The following is an 18,629-nucleotide window of genomic DNA, read 5'->3' on the forward strand; positions in this document are numbered from 1 at the left end:
ACTGTGCCATAGATTACAGAGACAACATATGATTAAATATCCAGCCATGGAACCAGCTCTGCACCATCATAAACACACATTAGGGACTCCTGAGAGCTATTTAAAAGTGAGTGAGGGGTTCCTGTAAACACAAATGATAAAATAGATAGGTGTCAGGAGGATGTGAATACTGCGTGTATTATTAGGTTGTTTTAAAAATCAACTGCTGCATAAACTTTAACTACGACTAATAGATCACATGGAAATCATTATGCATCGCACTGTGCTGGTTAACTAACTTTTATTGAATCCACCTGTGGGCGTCATGGTGCGAAACATGACTCGTTCAAATATCTTCTACAGTTAAAGAGGGATTATGAAGACGTGCTCCCTCCCCCCTTAGACCCACTAATGAACAGTGAGCGCTGGTCAGGTGACTAAGTGGTCATTTTAAGAAAGCATACTGTCTGAGAGCGCGCACAAACATTTGCACATACACACAGGGTTGCTCAGCATGACCAGCTGGACGGGCTAGGGGAACTAACGCCTATTGTAGCCATTTTAGACAACAGATGGGAAGAAAAATCTACAGAGAGATAGTGAAAGAGCAGAAGAAAAAGTCCCACTGCCTCTCTCATTCTAAGTGCTGCTGAGCTTACAGAGCATGCTGCATCACTCCTGCTATTTCTGCCTACACAGGGCTGTGCCTGCCTCTCCTTTCACATGGCTCCACTGGCTGCATGTACTTGATGGCAGAGGATTCTCACCGTTCAACAGGGGGACGTACTGGACAGTGATGTGCTACTGGCTTGTGGGCTACTCATCACCTAGCGTGAAATATTATGGAATCGAGACCTGCTGATTGGAGAGAGCATGTGCCATGCAACTTTAGAAACTGCAGTGTCATTGCTGTCTAGGCTCAGATAAAGCATGTGACTCTTATAGGAAGCCCAGTCGCATCTCCTGGCTGGGGGTGTATGAATATACATCAGCGTGGCTCTTATTTCCCAGCTCTGTGAACAGCTCATCTGTCAAGGTGGGACATGTTACTCCGTAACGGAGGAAACCCACGTATTGCAGCCAGAGCCTATAGGAGAAACGCCTGCCTCCCCCATGCGTGCCTGCGGACTAAGAATAGATCAATGTATCAGGCAAATCGGGATTAACGGGCGTTGTGCTCCAATCACAGAGCACACACACACACATACAAACAGGGGAGCCAAAACACAAAAAGTTCATTTTCATTGCCCATCACACTGTCATCATTTCTGCTGCTGAACGGCTTCCACGCTGCTGCTCCTTAATTCACACACACACAGTCCAACGCCAACGCACAGCCAATAAAACAATGTAAAGCAACATCCTGTGTGAACAATGATTATGTCAGACCGCTGGCGAAACAACCCTCCAAATTCCCCACAAGGCTGGGCAGGTGTTTGTAACTAAGCGGTTAGTTATTTATCACCTGCAGACACCCAGCCGGCCAAATTTCAACTCGCTGCGGAGCGCTCCGAAAATAAATTGTGCAATTAGAGAGGATGCCGCGAGCAAGCTGTCCCAACTAACCTGTCTGTCCTTTTCCGAGCGTCTTCTCCAAACGGTAAGGTCCCACGTAATTGGCGTGTTGGGCACCGCTGTTGTCTTTACCGGATGATGACATGTCGAATCTGTGTGAAAATTAGACACTTTATAATAAAGCGCAGACAATTAAAGAGTCCTGGCAGGAGGTCCAAGCCGCCGTTGTCTTTCTTTTAACTCCACAGCCTCTCGTCTTCCTCTCGCTCTCTGACTCTTTTCCCTACCTCACTCGCTGTTAGAGGAGGTGAGGCTCTCTTTTCTGTCCTCTTTTCTCCTATCGCTGCAGACGAGCCGCAAGTGCCTTGAATATCATTGTGGGTGAAAGCTGCGCTGCCGCTGTGCGTCTGTGGGAGGTGCTGCCGAGTACTCGTGGATGATTGACAGTCGATACAACCAACCAGAGCACCGGATCCCCTCCTCTGCCGCCCCGTTTCTTGTTGCTGGAGGATTTTTGCTTTTTCTAGAAGAGCTGCAGGTTGTGATCTTAAAGAGTTTAATCCCGAATGAACAGTTCATTAAAAGCAAGGTAAGTGCCTAATAGCATGTAAAGCATAAGCCGCAAAATTTAAATGCCCCCGTGAATGTGCCCATCAACTGAAGTCTTTTTAAAAAATAAGAAATATAATGTAAATCTTCAACTTAAGCCCAAGATTTACATCTACTGTTAAGGAGCTTCTCTGATCAAGTTCATTTGAAATTCTTCAAATATTTGTATGTTTACTCTCTGTCGTGCAATAAAAACCCTTTATCCATGATTATTCAAATATGTCTCACTTTCATTCAAATACTCCACTCAAGTATGCAAATATGCTGAAAAGAAAAGCTTAAAAAACTGATTTCAAGTTTTCTCCTTACAGGTCACAAAAGGTCACTTGCACCCGCACATCTTAAATTCAGATTTATGGTAAGCACCGAGAAGCTTTTCACCTTAGGCAGATGAATGAGATCATTTTTGCTATCTACAAAAGGAAGCTGAAATATCCAAGTGAAATAAAAATTAGCGAAAGAATTGTACCCTGTTGTGTTTTATGGTTTCTCACAGGCAAACCCGTGCAAGCAGTACACCGGTGTTATATTAAAGCTAGACATAAATTCATTTGGGGTCATTCAAACACAAATTTATTTATGAATTTGCACCATGTGAGCATAATGTGGGGGGAAAAAATCCATAAAACAAGATTTTAGGGCTGACTTATGAGGTTCAAATTCCCTAATGACACTGAAATTAATCAAAATAACAAAAGCAGTTGTGACTCTGGTTCTTGCAGGGTCTGAAGTCCTGAGACTGTTACACATTTGCCTTTCCCAGTCTTGTCGACAATAAAGACTGAACGAAAATGAAATGCCAAAGCTACACCGCAGTTAGTCCAAACGGCATCTCTCATGAGAAAGCGTTACAGCGCTGATAAATATTTATACTGACTTTATTAACTGAGGACCTATTAATGCAGCTAAAACCACAATGTAGGAGTTTCTTGTCTCTACCTCCCCTTCTTCCCTTTCTTTCAGTGTCCTTTCTCTCCTTTTATGCTCCTCTGTCTCTCGCAAGCGCGCATACACGCCACGCAACACACACCCACACAGCGAGTCGAGTGTGTGCAGCAGTGGGAGAGTGTGTTGGCCCTGTGATTCATTTCACACCCCACTGGTCTGAGACCTGTGACTGTGGCTCTGGCCTCTGTCTGTTCCTCACACCCTGAGAGAGTACAGGTGTCAGGGGACACATGCAGGAGAAACACACGCACATATATTCATGCTCATGCACACGCACAAACACAACCGTGACCTCTAGTTACTTTTTTTCCGTTTCCTTTTTTTTTTTTGAACAAAACAAGGTTGAGGAGGCTGCTGAAATATTTAAGCAGCAAGAATTGCATCAACACCACACTGGAGGTTACTTCAAAGATGAGGATATTCCAGAAAGATTCACAGGCTTTCCTCTGAATATGCTCAATAATGCAGACTCTACTGAATCATGGTCACTGCATTTCAATTATTGACTCAATAAGAAATTAAACTGTTACGCTGCTGCATCTTTGTGCATGTTTGCATGAATTTGACCATAAAACAGACCTTTTATGCTGTATTTTTATATCCTCTTACAAGATGGATGCTTGTATTAAACATAGGCAAAATTTCAAACAGTGAGGTCAGCAGATTTGCAAGTAACTCTCTGAGTAAAAAGCTCAGGCCTCGGACTGCTGCAACCACTCAGTTTCAGTTAGTTTTTTCTTAGTTTTGCATTATGTCAGTTGTAGGTTACATCCTTAACATGGTCACGTTAGGTACACAGCTCAGGCACACAGCTCAGGAACCCCTCCGCTGCTGTTCAGACTCTCTGGAAGGACCAGCCGGTCAGAGAAAAGTTGACTTAAATGGAGGGGGAAGGTTGCAACCGCACCGAAACCCAGTGCAAGACAAACAAGCATTATTTTAAACTGTAAATCATGCAAAGCTACTTTAGTAGAGTGATAGTCAAAACATGGAATGGGAAATGAGCAGAACAGTCCTCTTTAATCTTTTCTCAGATTACTTAAAAAAAAACAACTTTAGAAGCAGGTACAAGCCAAATAAGGAAATAATATTTTTCATGTTATCAATTCCACATATAGGAGAAAAAAAAGTTTTGCAACTGGCAAATTATTCCTCCTCACTTTCAATTCATGAGGCCAAGTTTACAGTCTGCACATGCCCCAGTTTAGTGCCTTTGAGGTCTATGTTGAGAATGTGTGCTGTATCCCCTGATGCCCTTCAACGCACTGGGAGCTAGGTTTGTGTGAGGAGGTGTGACCCAGAGTGTCACCCACGTGACCGCGCGGCACCAGGTGGACAGGGTATGTGATGTCAGCGCCAGGTGGGCTCCGTTTCAATAATGCATCATGCCCAGCACTGGCAGGCGCAACACTTTGAAGTGTTCCAGAAACATCTGTAGCCTGAGTTTTTAATCACCTTGCCTGTACCTCCCTGCTTCCTATCAATCCATCTCCACTCCTTCACAGCCCACACCCCCACGCCCACCCCCTTTCTCTGCACACAAATTAACGAGGAGCCTTCTTAGTTCGTGTGCGAATGTGTTTATGTGCATTATTTACATGCGTTAACACACACAGAGCCACCAAGCTGCAAAATCCAATCAGAAGGATAAACAAAATTCAGAAAGAGCTTCTTGTCTTCTGGATGTTTGCTGAATATTCAGTGGAGCAAGAATTATCAAAGAGTTGTGTTAGATAACACAAATTTACCAACGGCCAAAAAGCAATCGGCTGCAATTGGAGCCTCCAACACTCCACAGCATGAGCGTACTAATAGTGTGTTGCCAAACAAAGAAACAATTCTGAAATTAAGATATAAAAATGCCTAAGAAAGGTGTAAGATCTCTTTAACAGAAATTATCAGGTTTGATGTTTGATACATCTCTCTCTCTCTCTCTGTCTGCTTTGCAGAAATGTGATGAAAGACGAGGTGTGCCAGAGAGTAAAACACAGAGGGAGGGAGAGAGATGGATATAGAGAGAGAGAGGTTTACTAAAAAGTGCAACATATTTGATGTGCGGCAAGAGTCCAATAACCTCTGGACGTGACAGGAAGCCCAGACTGCATAATTACTTCACCATACTACCATGTAATGAATAGCTTTATAGGAGAGTCTGACCAAATCAAGAGGGGGCCATAAACACATTAACTCATACCGAATGTGTGCACATAGGAAATCCCTCGCCAACACACAAATTCACTCTCTTGTTGTAGTGTAGCGTTTCCAGCCAGAAACAACTGCCACACAAGCACAAACACATATGTGTGAACTTGCAGCCCTTCAGGGTTGTACAAACTGGTTATTGCCAGCTAGCTGCATGTCAGAAGCTGTTGGTTGCTACTGGACTGGCCAGCATAGAGTGCTTGATTAATTAGAGTGTCATCCACATACAAAGACTATTAGCGATCATCTGCAAACATTACAAAACTGGGGAGAAGAGAGATTAATGAAAGGGCAGTGAAGGTGAACCAAAAACCAAGCACCCAAGGGGAAATAATACAGAATACTCTCTCCACGTCTCAAGCAGATCTCCACCCAAGGACTTCTATAGTGAGGTTTTCATTTCCACACCTTACGTGCAGGTTTGTGGGCATATACGTGCTTTTGTCTGCTCAGGTTCACACAAAAAAAGGTGAATAAAAGGACAAAAGTTAACAGAAGCAGGGTAACTATATACTCAAGAAAGGCTGATAGCTTTGAGAATAACACAAAAAGGCTGGTTACATGTTCACAGCAGGATCACATTGCACGGTCACATGTACATATCTGGGGATAAAATATCATAATTATCAAGAGGCTAGAGGAGATTTGTCCACATCTCAGAGGGTGTAAGATGACTTTAAAATGTGGGACACATGAGCCATATATATATATATATATATATATATATATATATATATATATATATATATATATATATATATATATGCAAATGACTGGTATCACACACATTGATTGAAAAACACACCCATACACAATCACACACAGACATATGCTCCTCCATCCAGCATGTTCATGTACCATGATCAGTGGTCAGCTGGTGTTCATTTCAAATGTCACCACAGTATGTTAGTTGTACACTGACATGCCCGGGAGTGGAGCCGTGGAGGGAATATTCTCCACAGGGAATAAGCCTCTCTGTTTCACTGTCACACCTCTGCAGTTCCACTGCCCCCTGCTGGTTAAAAAAAATAATAATAATTAACATTCTACCACTAGCAGCACCTCTTTAACATCCATCTTCACAATGTTCTAATAATAGGATAAGGAAATGCTGATCGCCCCGTTTTAGTTATGACAATAGACACATTTATACAATTTTTTAAACATTTCCAGACAAAATCTTGGCAGAATAAGTGACGCTCTGTCTCAGATTTTCTCGGCTCTCACACAGTCTCACACATCTCATCTTTCTTCACTGACATCATGAAATCACAACCACACTCATCTGACCCAGTTTGCTTCTGTTTCTCCTCTGTGGTGCTGCAGCCTTTAAGCCCTCAACACTTCAGTTAACAGAGAAATATGCTAGAATTAAGGTGTGCTGCTCTTTCCTATTGTGACTCATGAGAGAGATGATTACATTTTCAATATCAAACAGAAAAGAAACCTTCAATCAAGCCCTATTTTTTTCTTCAATTTTAGAATTAAATACAAAATTTAAGCGGGGGCTGCGACCAATGGTGTTATCTATGAAGGCATGGAGAAATACCTCAGTTTTAAGCACACAACTGCATGCAGCTAGCTACTTGTGCCTTTACAAACATGCTCAGACACAAAGCAGGCATTTCCTCTTTAATCATAGCTTTTTGCCATTACGAAGAATGTAATTGCAGTATTAGAAGCAAACTGTTAGTAATCATGTAGAGGGTTTGGCTGTGCCGTTGGATAATTAGGTTGGCTGTGTGCGCCTCGCTAATCACAGGGACATTTAATGGAAGCGTGGGGTGAAGGACTAAAACAACTACATCTAACCGTAATAAACTTACTGATCATTGATTTAGCGTGCACAAACCCTCTTCCACACTGTCAGTTTGAGTTTAAAGTACAAACACATATAAGTACAGGAATGTTTTCTTCAGCAATTAAGATATTGGAAGCAATGGTTACAAGTTGACACTGTTTCTCCACAGTTTTCAGTGCCTGTGTTGGAGATGTTAGAGTGTCCGTATGAAGTGCAGATAGTTACTTAAAAGCATTTTTCTTTACTCTTTTTCTGCTTAACCCTTTAGAAAGTCCTCTTACATGCTGTTTCACCTTTTTATAAAGTTCTTATCAGAAAAAGGAAAACAGACACTTTTAAATTCTTGAACATGTGCCAATATTATTTAGTCTGGACTTAAAGCAGCTGCATGTGGAGCTGGCAACACGGGTGACCTTTCTCTGTTAGCTGAGTAACCTTGAAAATGACTCACACACACATACTGAAGCAAGCTTCACTCTCTAGCCAATTTGAAATCTGCTTCTGGCAATGTCATTCTCGCTAGCCTTGTGAACCTGGCTACGTGTGCCAGTTACATGATCTAATGGTCTTACTTAAAATAAAAACAAACTTTAACCTCATGTATCATGTACATTGAATACAGCCTCATTATTCATCACTCCCTAAGCCTGACTACTGATCTTTTCACAGTCAACTTGATTGCTCTCAATACGACACAATTTTGTGTCCTATTCTTGTGGTACATCGAAGAGAGTGGAGCATTAAACGTGACGTGTCTCCTCCAAACAAATTTTAGGAGGAGACATTTAAGGAATCGTCTTATGTTAACATGTTACCTGTCGTAGAATTATTGAAAGAATAATATAGGCAAAAACTTACAGAGAGATGAGGCTTTTTTGTACCTCTTTTTCCAACAGTGGCAGATCGCTGCGCTGGCAGTGGTGATACAATGTAATCCCTACGAACATCACATATTCATGTATTTGGACCAAGGCAAATACAGTAAGACCAAAAGTTTATGTAATTTTGTTTCTGTGCACCACCACAGTGGATTTTAAACATGTGATTGGAGTGAAGCCTTTTAGCTTTAACTCAAGAGGTTTGGAAAATATACTGTATTAACTGTTTAAGAATTAGAGGCATTTTCATACATATTCCCTTATTTTCCGAGGCTCAAAACACTGAACACTTTGGCCAAGCAAGGCTGGTCCCCTTATTATTCAATGACATGTTAAGAATACAAAAGACCTGGAGTTGATTGAACTTGAATTTAGTAGATTTTCACTTGCACTCTCCATATTCCAAAAGACAATGTTGCAAGTGGAGAAGGCATCATTAGACTTAAATAATAAAATAAAGCAAATTTAAATATAACTTTGGGTATGAAAAATCAACAACAGTGCATTCTCAAAAAGGGGAAAGCTCTAGCCAGTTCAACACAAAAATGTCTGAAAGATCATGGTGGACAACTGAAGTGGAAGGCTGGTCCTTGTTTATACTCAAGAACATGAACACCAGATTAGATTTTGCCAGAAAACATCTAAAAGACTGTGCACAGCTCTGAAAAACAACCAAGATTAACTCTTACCAGAATAATGGAAATAGAAAAATATGGAGAAGGAGAGAAACAATTCATAATCCAAAGCATAGCACATCATCTGTCAAACATTGTTGAGGCAATGTTACAGCAGGGCCAGTGGAACTGGGTCACTAGTGTTTATTGATGATGTGACTGCTGCTGGAGGAAGTAGGGGGAATTCTGAAGTGTACAGAGCTATATTCTCTGCTCAGATTCAGCCTAATGTAGCAAAACTGATCACATGGCATTTCACAGGGCAAATGGCTAATGACCCAACACATACTGCAAAAACAACCCAAGACTTTATCGAGGCAAAGAAATTGGATAATCTTCAAGGGCCAAGTCAGTCACCTGATCTCACCCAATAGAGCATGTTTTTCCATTACTGAAGACAAAAACGAAGGCAGAGACCCACAAACAAGCAGCCAATAAAGGAAACTAAGATACAGGTCTAGCAGAGCAGGCAGGGAGGAAATGCAGGTGATGGTGGTCCATGCCTTCTACAGTAATACTTACAGTATATTTAACATTATATTAGTTTGTCTAATTACTTTGGAACCTCAGAAAATCTGGATTAATGAAATACTTTAGTGAAATCCCTTGAATTTAAGATGAAAAACGTGCACTTTAAGCACATCTTGAATGGTTGACTCTAAAAATAATAGTCAGCTTATCCAAAACTAGCAAGCTCTCTATAAACATGTCCAATACTAAGTAGTATTACAAAGAAAGTAATAGGAATTGTCACGTGTATAACCACTTCTACCACCATCTTCTGCCGCTATGATAAAAAGGGCAGAGAAGTTAATCTGAAAATGACAGCTAGAACGTACAGTACATGTTCATGTGAAGAAGTGTTCAGAGGAACATGAACAGGGCCATGCTTCAAAGAATGTACAGTAGGCGCGTGTGTCTCAGTGGAGGTGTGACAGTATAATGTCCTGTTGAACAACACCTTCCTGGGCAAGGTCACATGACCTCTTTGTGGCAGCACCAGTAAAAGTGATTAGAAGAGCTAAGCTTCTCCTGCACCCCAATAAATCTTTCTCTAGCTTTCACTGCTTTTAATTGCCTGCAGGTCAAGCTGCAGAGTTCAAGTGGCCCACGCTTCTACAGAGAGCAGTAAAACCCTACTAATCATCCAATAAACAGAGGTGCCATTATATCAAATACTCAATGGCTTCTTGGTGTCTGCTATTGTGCTACTTAGCAGAACCCAGTGAGAATTTGTAGATGTGCCATTTAAATGTTTGTGCTTCAGTAAACACTCTTTTTTTTCTATTATTTTTTGTTACTGTAGGTACTCCATCACAACATCACAAACATTGAGGTACCCCATTTGCAGTTAGCATAACTAGTTTAAATTACCAGAGGGTAAATCAGTGCATTAATCACCAGTCAAAGCTAAGCTGCTTAGCCTCAATGCTTTGTTCTACACTTATGCCATTACCAAGTAATTGTTTCTTAGTTTTCACTGGATTTATATGTCAATAACATAAAATTGCCTGCATAATATCTGAAAGACTATCATTGTTTTACTAATACAAAAACACAAAAACATACTGTTGCTACTTCAGGAAGACTGCTAAACATGCAGCACCTTTGATAGTAACTGTGCATACAGTAACATTTAGTACGCCTTCAAATACATGGCTTTGGATCATAGATTATACGTATGACACAAGCAACTATAGCTTCAAAGTCACACTACTGTAAGTTGCCGCTTCCTTTGTCTTTGTGGGAGGCTGTGGCTGAGAGGCTGTGGAATGGAGGTGGGCTGCAGAGATGGATGGAGAGCGGGAAGGAGGCGACAGACGTGGGCGATGCAGGGGTGGCTCGGGCTGTCGGGAGCGGGCAACGGTGGCAGATGTATTACCAGCGACATCTCCATCCCTGCTGACGCTGGACTCTCGCTGTCTCGCACACACACAAACACATGTGTCTAAGTTGATTGAGGCCAGCAGTTTGGCTCCACACCAGGCACAGAGGGTAATGACTGTCACCCTTTTTCTCCATCAGCCCCCTACCTTTATCATCACACACGCATAGTCACACATGTGCATACAGATACGCAGAGTATAGCTACTGCTCTCTCCTACTTTCGCCTTTACTCTCCTGCTCTCTGAAATGTCATGCTGGCAGGGGGTTGTGTGGGGCTCCTCTGGAGAGCAATAAAAGCTGATTGGAGTTAAAACAGTTGGTCAGGCCTTCCCGCCCCAGCATCTGTTGGATTACAGTCAGCCAACCTGTCATCTGTGAAATGAAGGCTAGTATGGGAGGAGAGGGGAAAGGCCACATGGGGGGGACAGACAGACAGAGCAAGAGATATAGAAGGATGCGTGAGACAGGATGAGGGTGCTTTAACAGATGCTCTGGTGTGAATGACTATGTGAAAAAGACTCACTTGGACCCGGTTTACTCAAGATAAGTAAGGAGAAACACAAGGAGCTCTGAGGCAAGAAACAGTGATGGGTGGAGGGGTCAGATGGAGGGACGGACAGACAAACTTGACCTTTAGATGAATCACATCATCTCTCCGTCCTCATGTATCACTGCCTCTTAGCACTGGAGGGGACGAGCAATCCCTTTGACCCCCCACCCCCCCTTCTCTTTATTCCTCCATCTCACCCCTCTCTCCGTCACCGGCTGCTGCACCCACCCATTGCCTCCACCTGCTACGTCCCCCCTGAGGGAATCATTTTCACTCTAACAACTTCAATTAACCTTAACCATTCATGCACGCAAGCGCACACACTTACACACACACCACCTAGACCATGCCTGCACACATACATCTCCCTTCCAATATCAATCACAGGTGTTAAGGTCACCGGACTGGGAGGCAGAAGCTTCACATAGCATCTCCAGTGACATATAAAAGAATGTGAGGCTACCTGCTGCAGTCTACCATGCATGTGCGCACGCTGTCTTTAAACAGTGGCACAGTTGTAAGTCCTACGAAATAATTAGAGATTGGAGAGCAACGGGAAATGTATTCAGTTTCAGGCTTGAAATCTAAATTGAATGTCTTTTATTTTGTGTTCTCGAAATAACTTTCTGAGGTCACAACTGGAGCTGCCTCACAGTTACAGAAGACCAACATGGCAAACATTCAGACATAAAACACCATAGTTAATCAATATCTGCTGCCCTGTGACTGAATAAAACAGCAAATTAAAAAAAATAAAAATAATCAGAGGTCCGCTGGATCACTGTTTCTGAAGGAGGACTAATCTGCTGTATCCACACACAGTTCGCCAAGTTCACTTAAAGCAAATCTGGAACTGAAAGATTGGTGGGCTTTCCAGCAGCACAGCAGTAAACAGATTCCAAGGTCTCTGGTTTGGCATTAAAAGGAAGACTGTGCTCGCAAACGCATGAGTTTGTGCACATGCAGGTGTGTACATGCATGCACGTGAAAGCGTCTTTTTGCACATGCACAGAAAAACAGACTGGAAGGGGGGCAGGTTAAATTCATGCAGCTGTTGTTGAAGTCAGACTTGGCTGGTGTGTGAATGCCTGCAGGGGGAAAACTCATATCTATGCTTCCACTCGTTTTCATCATCATTTAGGTGCTCTATAACAATGCCAGCCTGCTGTTTAAGCTGTGATGTCCAAAAACGAACAAGTGCCAACATTGCAAATGAAGTGTTTTAATGTGTAATGATGGGAGAAAGGATGTCTTCAATCATAATGGTATACTTGGAGAATAAATGATATACCATATTGATTCTAAGCCCCTGTTTACCCAGCTGGTTTGCTGCACTCATGCTTTCATTAATAACTTTGCAACTGCACAGATGAGAATACAGCTTGCCTAGTCATGGCTTCAATTAGCACCTGAGAAGAACCTTGAGACTAGGACTGATTTCACATCTGATCATAATAATATGCCCTATGAAGGGATTAAAACCGCAGGCAAAAAACAAAGCGTGCTCAATTAAATATACTTGTAAAACACGTGTAAATGTATGCACAGACACACAACCTTTAATCCTGCACTAAAACACATGCAATCACTCTACAAATGCCACATCCTTTCCCACACCCAGCAGAGATCTCCCTGGGCTTATCAGTGCGTAATTGCTGTTGATTGGTGTATTATTGCTCTGGTTAATCTGCCTGTGGGTGGCTAATAAAGGAACTCCATCAGGGATGTTATCAGTCTTAGGCAGAAGGTGTGTGTGAAGCAAATTTGGAAGCAAGGAGAAGAAAGGAGAGGGAGCGCTGGGAGCTGGGAAGGAAGGAGAGATGTAAGAATGAGAACGATGCAACTTGATTGTGAGAAGAAAGGGAAAGAGGAGCGAGAGTGTTCGAGTCGTGCCGAAAGAAACCGAAGGACAAATGAGCAAAGGAAAACTATAAATTAGACTGTGTGCATCAGAGGTAAAATGAGGTAACACCAGTAAGCTGGATGTTGTTCTGCCAGAGTTCTGAGCATCAAGTGGCTCCCTGGAGAATCCTTTTATGATTGATGTGGCCTTATTTTCTCTGCCACAGTTCTATTTCTAAACACAGGCTGGAGGAGGAAGAGGAGGCTGTAGTGAGGTGATTAGATTCCTCTCCATTACTGGAGCAGCCTGAGACAGATATCACCCACAACAGACACCCCCCGGTCCCAACGCCCTGTGCAATAACTGTATGTTGGCAAATGATGCTTTGGTGAGAAAGGGGAAGCTAACATGACAAACTGGTGTCTTTTTATTCCACTGTGGGGCCCAGCAGTGACTCAATTTACACACTCTCTGGAGCACATTGAAAGTGACGGCGCATGATGGAGGCAAAGACAAGAAATTCAATAGCAAGGACAAGAAGAAGCTGCTTGGAGTCTGGGAAAGTTTGGAGTATATATATCGCTGCAGGCAAACTGAGAACATTAAACGCCAGGAGATGAAGCATGATTTCTCACACATCTAATGAAACTTAATCTGTTTTCAGCAGTGTCATATACTGTCTTTGCCATACACTGGATCACCTCAACACAATGTAGTGAAGTGTTTATTATTTTTAAAGTCACAGGCAGTGAGACTGAGCTTGTTGAATGTCAACAGCTGGTGCTACAGTTTAAGGAGAAACAGCCTGGGGTTCCTGGGATAATTTGTTACATCTGATTTGATACAGCAGGGTATATTGTTGCGCAGGAGTAGTTGATCTAAAATGTTTACCTAAAAACTGTGAAATACATCTCAGTCAACAAATTTTCTTCAGCTGTGCTGCACTAAGATAAAGTAGAAGACCCCTGTGGGTCTAAAACCACTACTCGTTGTGGACTCCTACTGAGCCACTAGACTAGAACTCAATGTGATGAATAATTCATAGCATAACGAGAGATTACCGCATAATTGCGAATGATTTAATTTCAGCGAGTTTGGCGCAGGATTTTGCTGGATGAAATAACTGTTTAGATGCTGCTTGCATTATAATCAAACCCGACTGGAAATGATTTCAATTTAAAGAGGAGGCTGAGTTAGTTTTGCTGCTTTTATAACAGCACCTCCTGCTGGTGAGCAGCTTGCATTGCATTAGCATTGATAAATGGACATGTAAAAGGTTATCAATGAAGAACATCAGTGAATGTGATAACTGTGGTAAAACCTGGGAGTAATAAACAAAGCAGCTTCCATCCACTCAGCCATTTTATTCCACTTATCCAATTCAGGGGCACGAGGGGGTGCTGGAGCATTTACCAGCTGTCAACGGGTAAGAGACAGGGCACACTCGTGACAGGATGCCAGTCTGTCGCAGGGCTAATACACAGAGACAAACAACCATTCATGCTCACACTCCCACCTACTGTCAATTTAGAGTCACTAATTATTCTAACGCCATGCATGTCTTTGGACTGTAGATGGGAAGCCCGGCACTCAAAGATGGCATATGCAGAGACAGGAAAAACATGCAAACTCAACACAGAAAGGTCCCAGACTCTATTCAAATCAAGGACCTTCTTTCTGTAAACGGTGATAACCACCACACCACTGTTTACAATTATATGCATTAAAATCTAAGTGTAATTGCATTTTTTACTTGATTTAATTTCATTCATTTAGGCTTTTAACAATATCCTCATTTATTAGACATCAATTTAATTGAAAAAAAAAAACAACCCACACAAAACATTATCACACAGTTCTCCCAGCCACATGCAATGGATTGTTTCATGAATGCACAATATACACAAAGCAGACACAACAGGAAGCAGATAACAATTCTATTAACTTTCTGACTATACTGTTTCATCGCTATTAAGCTCCAACTAGCTAACAGAAAAAAGAATAAGACTGTGGTAAAGGTGAGGTTTAGGAAATGTTATGTGAACAGCAGCAGTGGCAGCATGTGGCAGCGGCAGCTGCAACGGAGGTTTTCAGGGGTCAGCAGCCATGACTGCACAACAGTGAACTGTCTGCACTGTCTTAGACAGGCAATGTTCTAACAGATGCAGTGGATTTGTCAGTTGCACATCCATAATGTGAATCTTCTACTCCACCACATCCCAAAGGTGCTTTATTTGATCACTGACAACCCGGCCAGAATTCTGGCTCCCACAGACTGGCGGTCTGCTCATGGGGAAAACAGCTTACAGCCAATTAAACAATCAGTCAGTCAATCAATATCAGATACTCATGATCTCAGTTTGTTATGTGAATAAAGCGCACCCATCCACAGAATCAATTTCTTCCATTCCAACCTCTTCACCACCGTAGGCAAGACCAAAGGGCTGTCAAAGGAAGTCAGGGACAAGATTGTGGACCTGCACAAGGCTAGAATGGGCTACCGAACACCAGCAAGAAGCTTAGTGAGAAGTGTCAATATGATTATTCTAAAATAGAAGAAATATAAAATGACTATCAATTGTCCTTGGTCTGGAGTTCTATGCAAGATTGTTCCTCATGGTGGGAGGATGATTATGAGAAAGATGGTGGATCAGCACAAAACCACACAAGTAGAGCTTGTTACTGATCTGAAGGCAGTTGGGAGCACAAACACCACTGGTAACACACTACACCGCAACAGATGGAAAACTTGCAGCACCCACAACGTCTCCCTGCTCAAGAACCCACATGTACAGACCCATCATTAGTAGGGGTGCAACAATACACAAAATTAACGGTTCGGTTCGGTTCGATACTTTGGTGTCACGGTTCGATATTTTTCGATACAACAAAAATGTTCATGCCTTAATTTGTCATTTATTAAATTTTCACGGCACATTCCGCACCACATCTCTGTGCGTTCATCATTTCCCCGGGCGCCTGCTTAGTGGGCTGCCCACTGCTTCACTGAGTGAATGGGTCAAATGCAGAGAAAAACAAGTAATTTCCCCATGGGGATCAATAAAGTATCCATTATTATTATTATTATTATTATTATTATTATTATTATTATTATTATTTGTTTGAAGCCAGCTCACCTCCTGCAACTACTTTTCCGAGAATACGTGCTTCTTTTGTGGTTCGGACTCCTTCTGACATTTCTTTGGAGGTGGAGGAACATCACAGTAATTGCTTAAAGGAGCTTCTTCGACATCTTTAAGAGTTCTAAACAAATGTCTGTCCTCCTCCTGAAAATCTTATGTATGCAAACACGCGTTGCAACTTCTTATCTTGTGCCCGTTTTTTATTTTGACAGCAAATGCGCACCTTCGGACCTTATGAGCAGCCCTGGTTATTTCGCTTGTCATATTGCAGCCACAGAAATTCTTTTGTCCATGAAACCATAAAGCTGCACTTTCTTTTTGCCTTATGGTCTGATTTGTCATAACTTTTCCATTTTGTGGTAAGCTTTTCTTTGGCTGTCACTTCTTCACCCTGACCTGTCTTATTTGGCTCAGCAGAACTAAAATATTGTGGCGAGCTCAGACAAGGAGGAGACGGAGGTATCGTTTGGTCTTGCTTCCCGTGAGCTAGCCAGGGAGCACAGCCGTTTATTAACATCTGCAGAAGAACACTGCCGCTAGCTAACTGCTCAGCGCGGCAACAGCACAGCAACAACAACACACAGGGCGCCCTCTGACCCCGGAAGGACACACCGTGGCAGCGAGAGGGCGTCACCCGTCACTATGGCAACATAAACAAAACATAACTGTACAAACAGAACCCCGAACAGCCCTGACCCGCTACAATATATATCCTGCTGCTTTTACACACGCACTCACATAATGCTCAGCGATTCTCTGCACGATCAACCTCTCACATGTTTAAGCTTGCTGCGGGAGATTTCACTTGTCATGTTTGCATAGTAAGCTAACGATTGATAAGACGATGTCAGAGGAATTGGTGCGCAAATTATCATCACTCACCAATCAGTGCTGTCGCTCTCTATACACAGTTCACACGATTGCAAAGTGAAAGCAAAAAACAAGCGCAAATTCAAATGCGATTTCAATATGTCACATATTGACAGTGGCTCACCGATGCCAATGACATAATTACCCAGCTACATTTCCGAAAGAATGCAAAAGCATTGACGTATATTTTTCCTTCCTATGATAGCCCGACGGGCAGGGCAGAGATAGATTTTGGTAGCCCGACTGGAAAAATCGCTAGCCCCGGGACGTTGGACAGGCGATTTTGCGAGCCCTGTATCTGATTGAGGAATCACTCATCTTTGGAAAAGAGAGTTTATTACAGAGAAATGGCTCTTTCCAAAATAAAAGCTATACTATCCGCTTCTTCTGGGCTATATTCTCAGCAGCATATTAAACATATCAGGTCCCCATAAGGAGAATCATGTGCTAACGGCTGTCTAAATGACTTGGGTAAAGTTTGTAGCATGCATGTTTGTTGTTTTTGTCTGCTTCCACTTGTCTTTGCACTAGGATGATGTCGGTGTAAATGTGCAGTCATATTTGTTGTGTTCCCACTAGTGCTGTCAGCATAAATCTCGTTGAAATGAGGTTAACGCCACAACACGGCAAATCTCCGTTAATGAGCTACCGCAGATCGCCCGTGCATGGGGCTGGACAGCCAACACGTTAACGAGCTAACTGCGCTAACACACTAGCTCCCACCCATGTAATTGAGCATTGCGTGGCACATCCAACATACTGTTTTACTTTAGTCCATGACGTGCTTACCTTCAGGGTCATATGTCACATGAAAACCAAAATAGTTCCAAACGCCAGATCTGAATGAGGGTGGGGAAGGTTCAATTTGCCATGTTGCAAGGAGAGCTTAAACTTCTGTCTCGCTAGCTTGCCCTGCGCTCAGTGAATCTGCGTTCGACTACTCCGCCTAGGCTGCTGCACTGTCGAGCGCAGATCCACTGAGCGCTCAACACAGACAGCATAGTCAGAAGGAAAGTTGATAAAATAAATTAAAAATGTATTTTGTATTGTTCGATACATATGCGTACTGAACCGAAAGCACTATATCAAACGGTTCAATATCGATACGACTATCGTTGCACCCCTAATATATGTATATATTGTACTATTCTTAGTTAGCGTATTGTCTATCTTGTTAATGTTTGTTTATAATGGAGCACTGTAACATAAAATAATTTCCCCTAGGGATCAATAAAGTATTCTGATTCTGATTCTGATGCTTTGAGGTGGTTTCACATGGCGACTTTGCTGCACTAGTGTAAAATCCTGGATTGAAACCTGCTTCTCCCAGCCAGAACACTGAAGAGAGGTTGTGAATGGGTCTTCCAGTATGACAGTGACCCAAAATGTAATTCCAAGGCAACAAAAGAGTGGTTAAAGAAGAAGCACGTAAAGGTTGTGGAGTGGCCTAGCTGGTCTCCAGACCTCAGTTCTGTAGGAAATCAGTAGAGGGAGCTGAAGCTTCAAGTTGCCGAGCAGGCACTCTTCTCCAAGTACGTCTCCAAGTAAGTCGTGTTTTGCTTGGGGATGAAATACTTCCTTTACTCAATGACAAGCAAATCAATCTATAACTGTTATGTAATGTGCTTTTTCCTGGATTTTGGTGTTCATGTCTTTGTAAATGAGCAAACCTCCAAATAAGGAATTAATAGTAATTGGTAGGGGAGACCGGGGATAGTTGTAACATTTTT

At 42.4% G+C, this 18,629-nt stretch overlaps 1 protein-coding gene across 6 annotated transcripts in view; it reads right to left on the reverse strand.

Annotated features, from left to right (window-relative positions):
- Window positions 1–17,812, reverse strand: part of brsk2a (BR serine/threonine kinase 2a) — a 206,006-nt gene extending 188,194 nt beyond the window's left edge. For 3 of the 6 annotated variants that reach the window (XM_085411793.1, XM_085411792.1, XM_085411795.1), the window contains exon 1: window positions 1,546–1,846. In XM_085411793.1, the coding sequence (XP_085267919.1) occupies window positions 1,546–1,639 (94 nt within the window). In that variant the 5' untranslated portion in view covers window positions 1,640–1,846. Of the gene's footprint in view, window positions 1–1,545; window positions 1,871–17,688 lie in introns of those variants that run through there. The other 3 variants (XM_085411791.1, XM_085411790.1, XM_085411796.1) reach the window with 3 other exon arrangements.
- Window positions 17,813–18,629: the final 817 nt, after the last annotated feature.

Source organism: Rhamphochromis longiceps, linkage group LG7 (assembly GCF_057381845.1).
Source record: "Rhamphochromis longiceps isolate RC_006_pf linkage group LG7, R_longiceps_female_GT1.1, whole genome shotgun sequence".
In the NCBI taxonomy this organism is placed as follows: Eukaryota; Metazoa; Chordata; class Actinopteri; order Cichliformes; family Cichlidae; genus Rhamphochromis; species Rhamphochromis longiceps.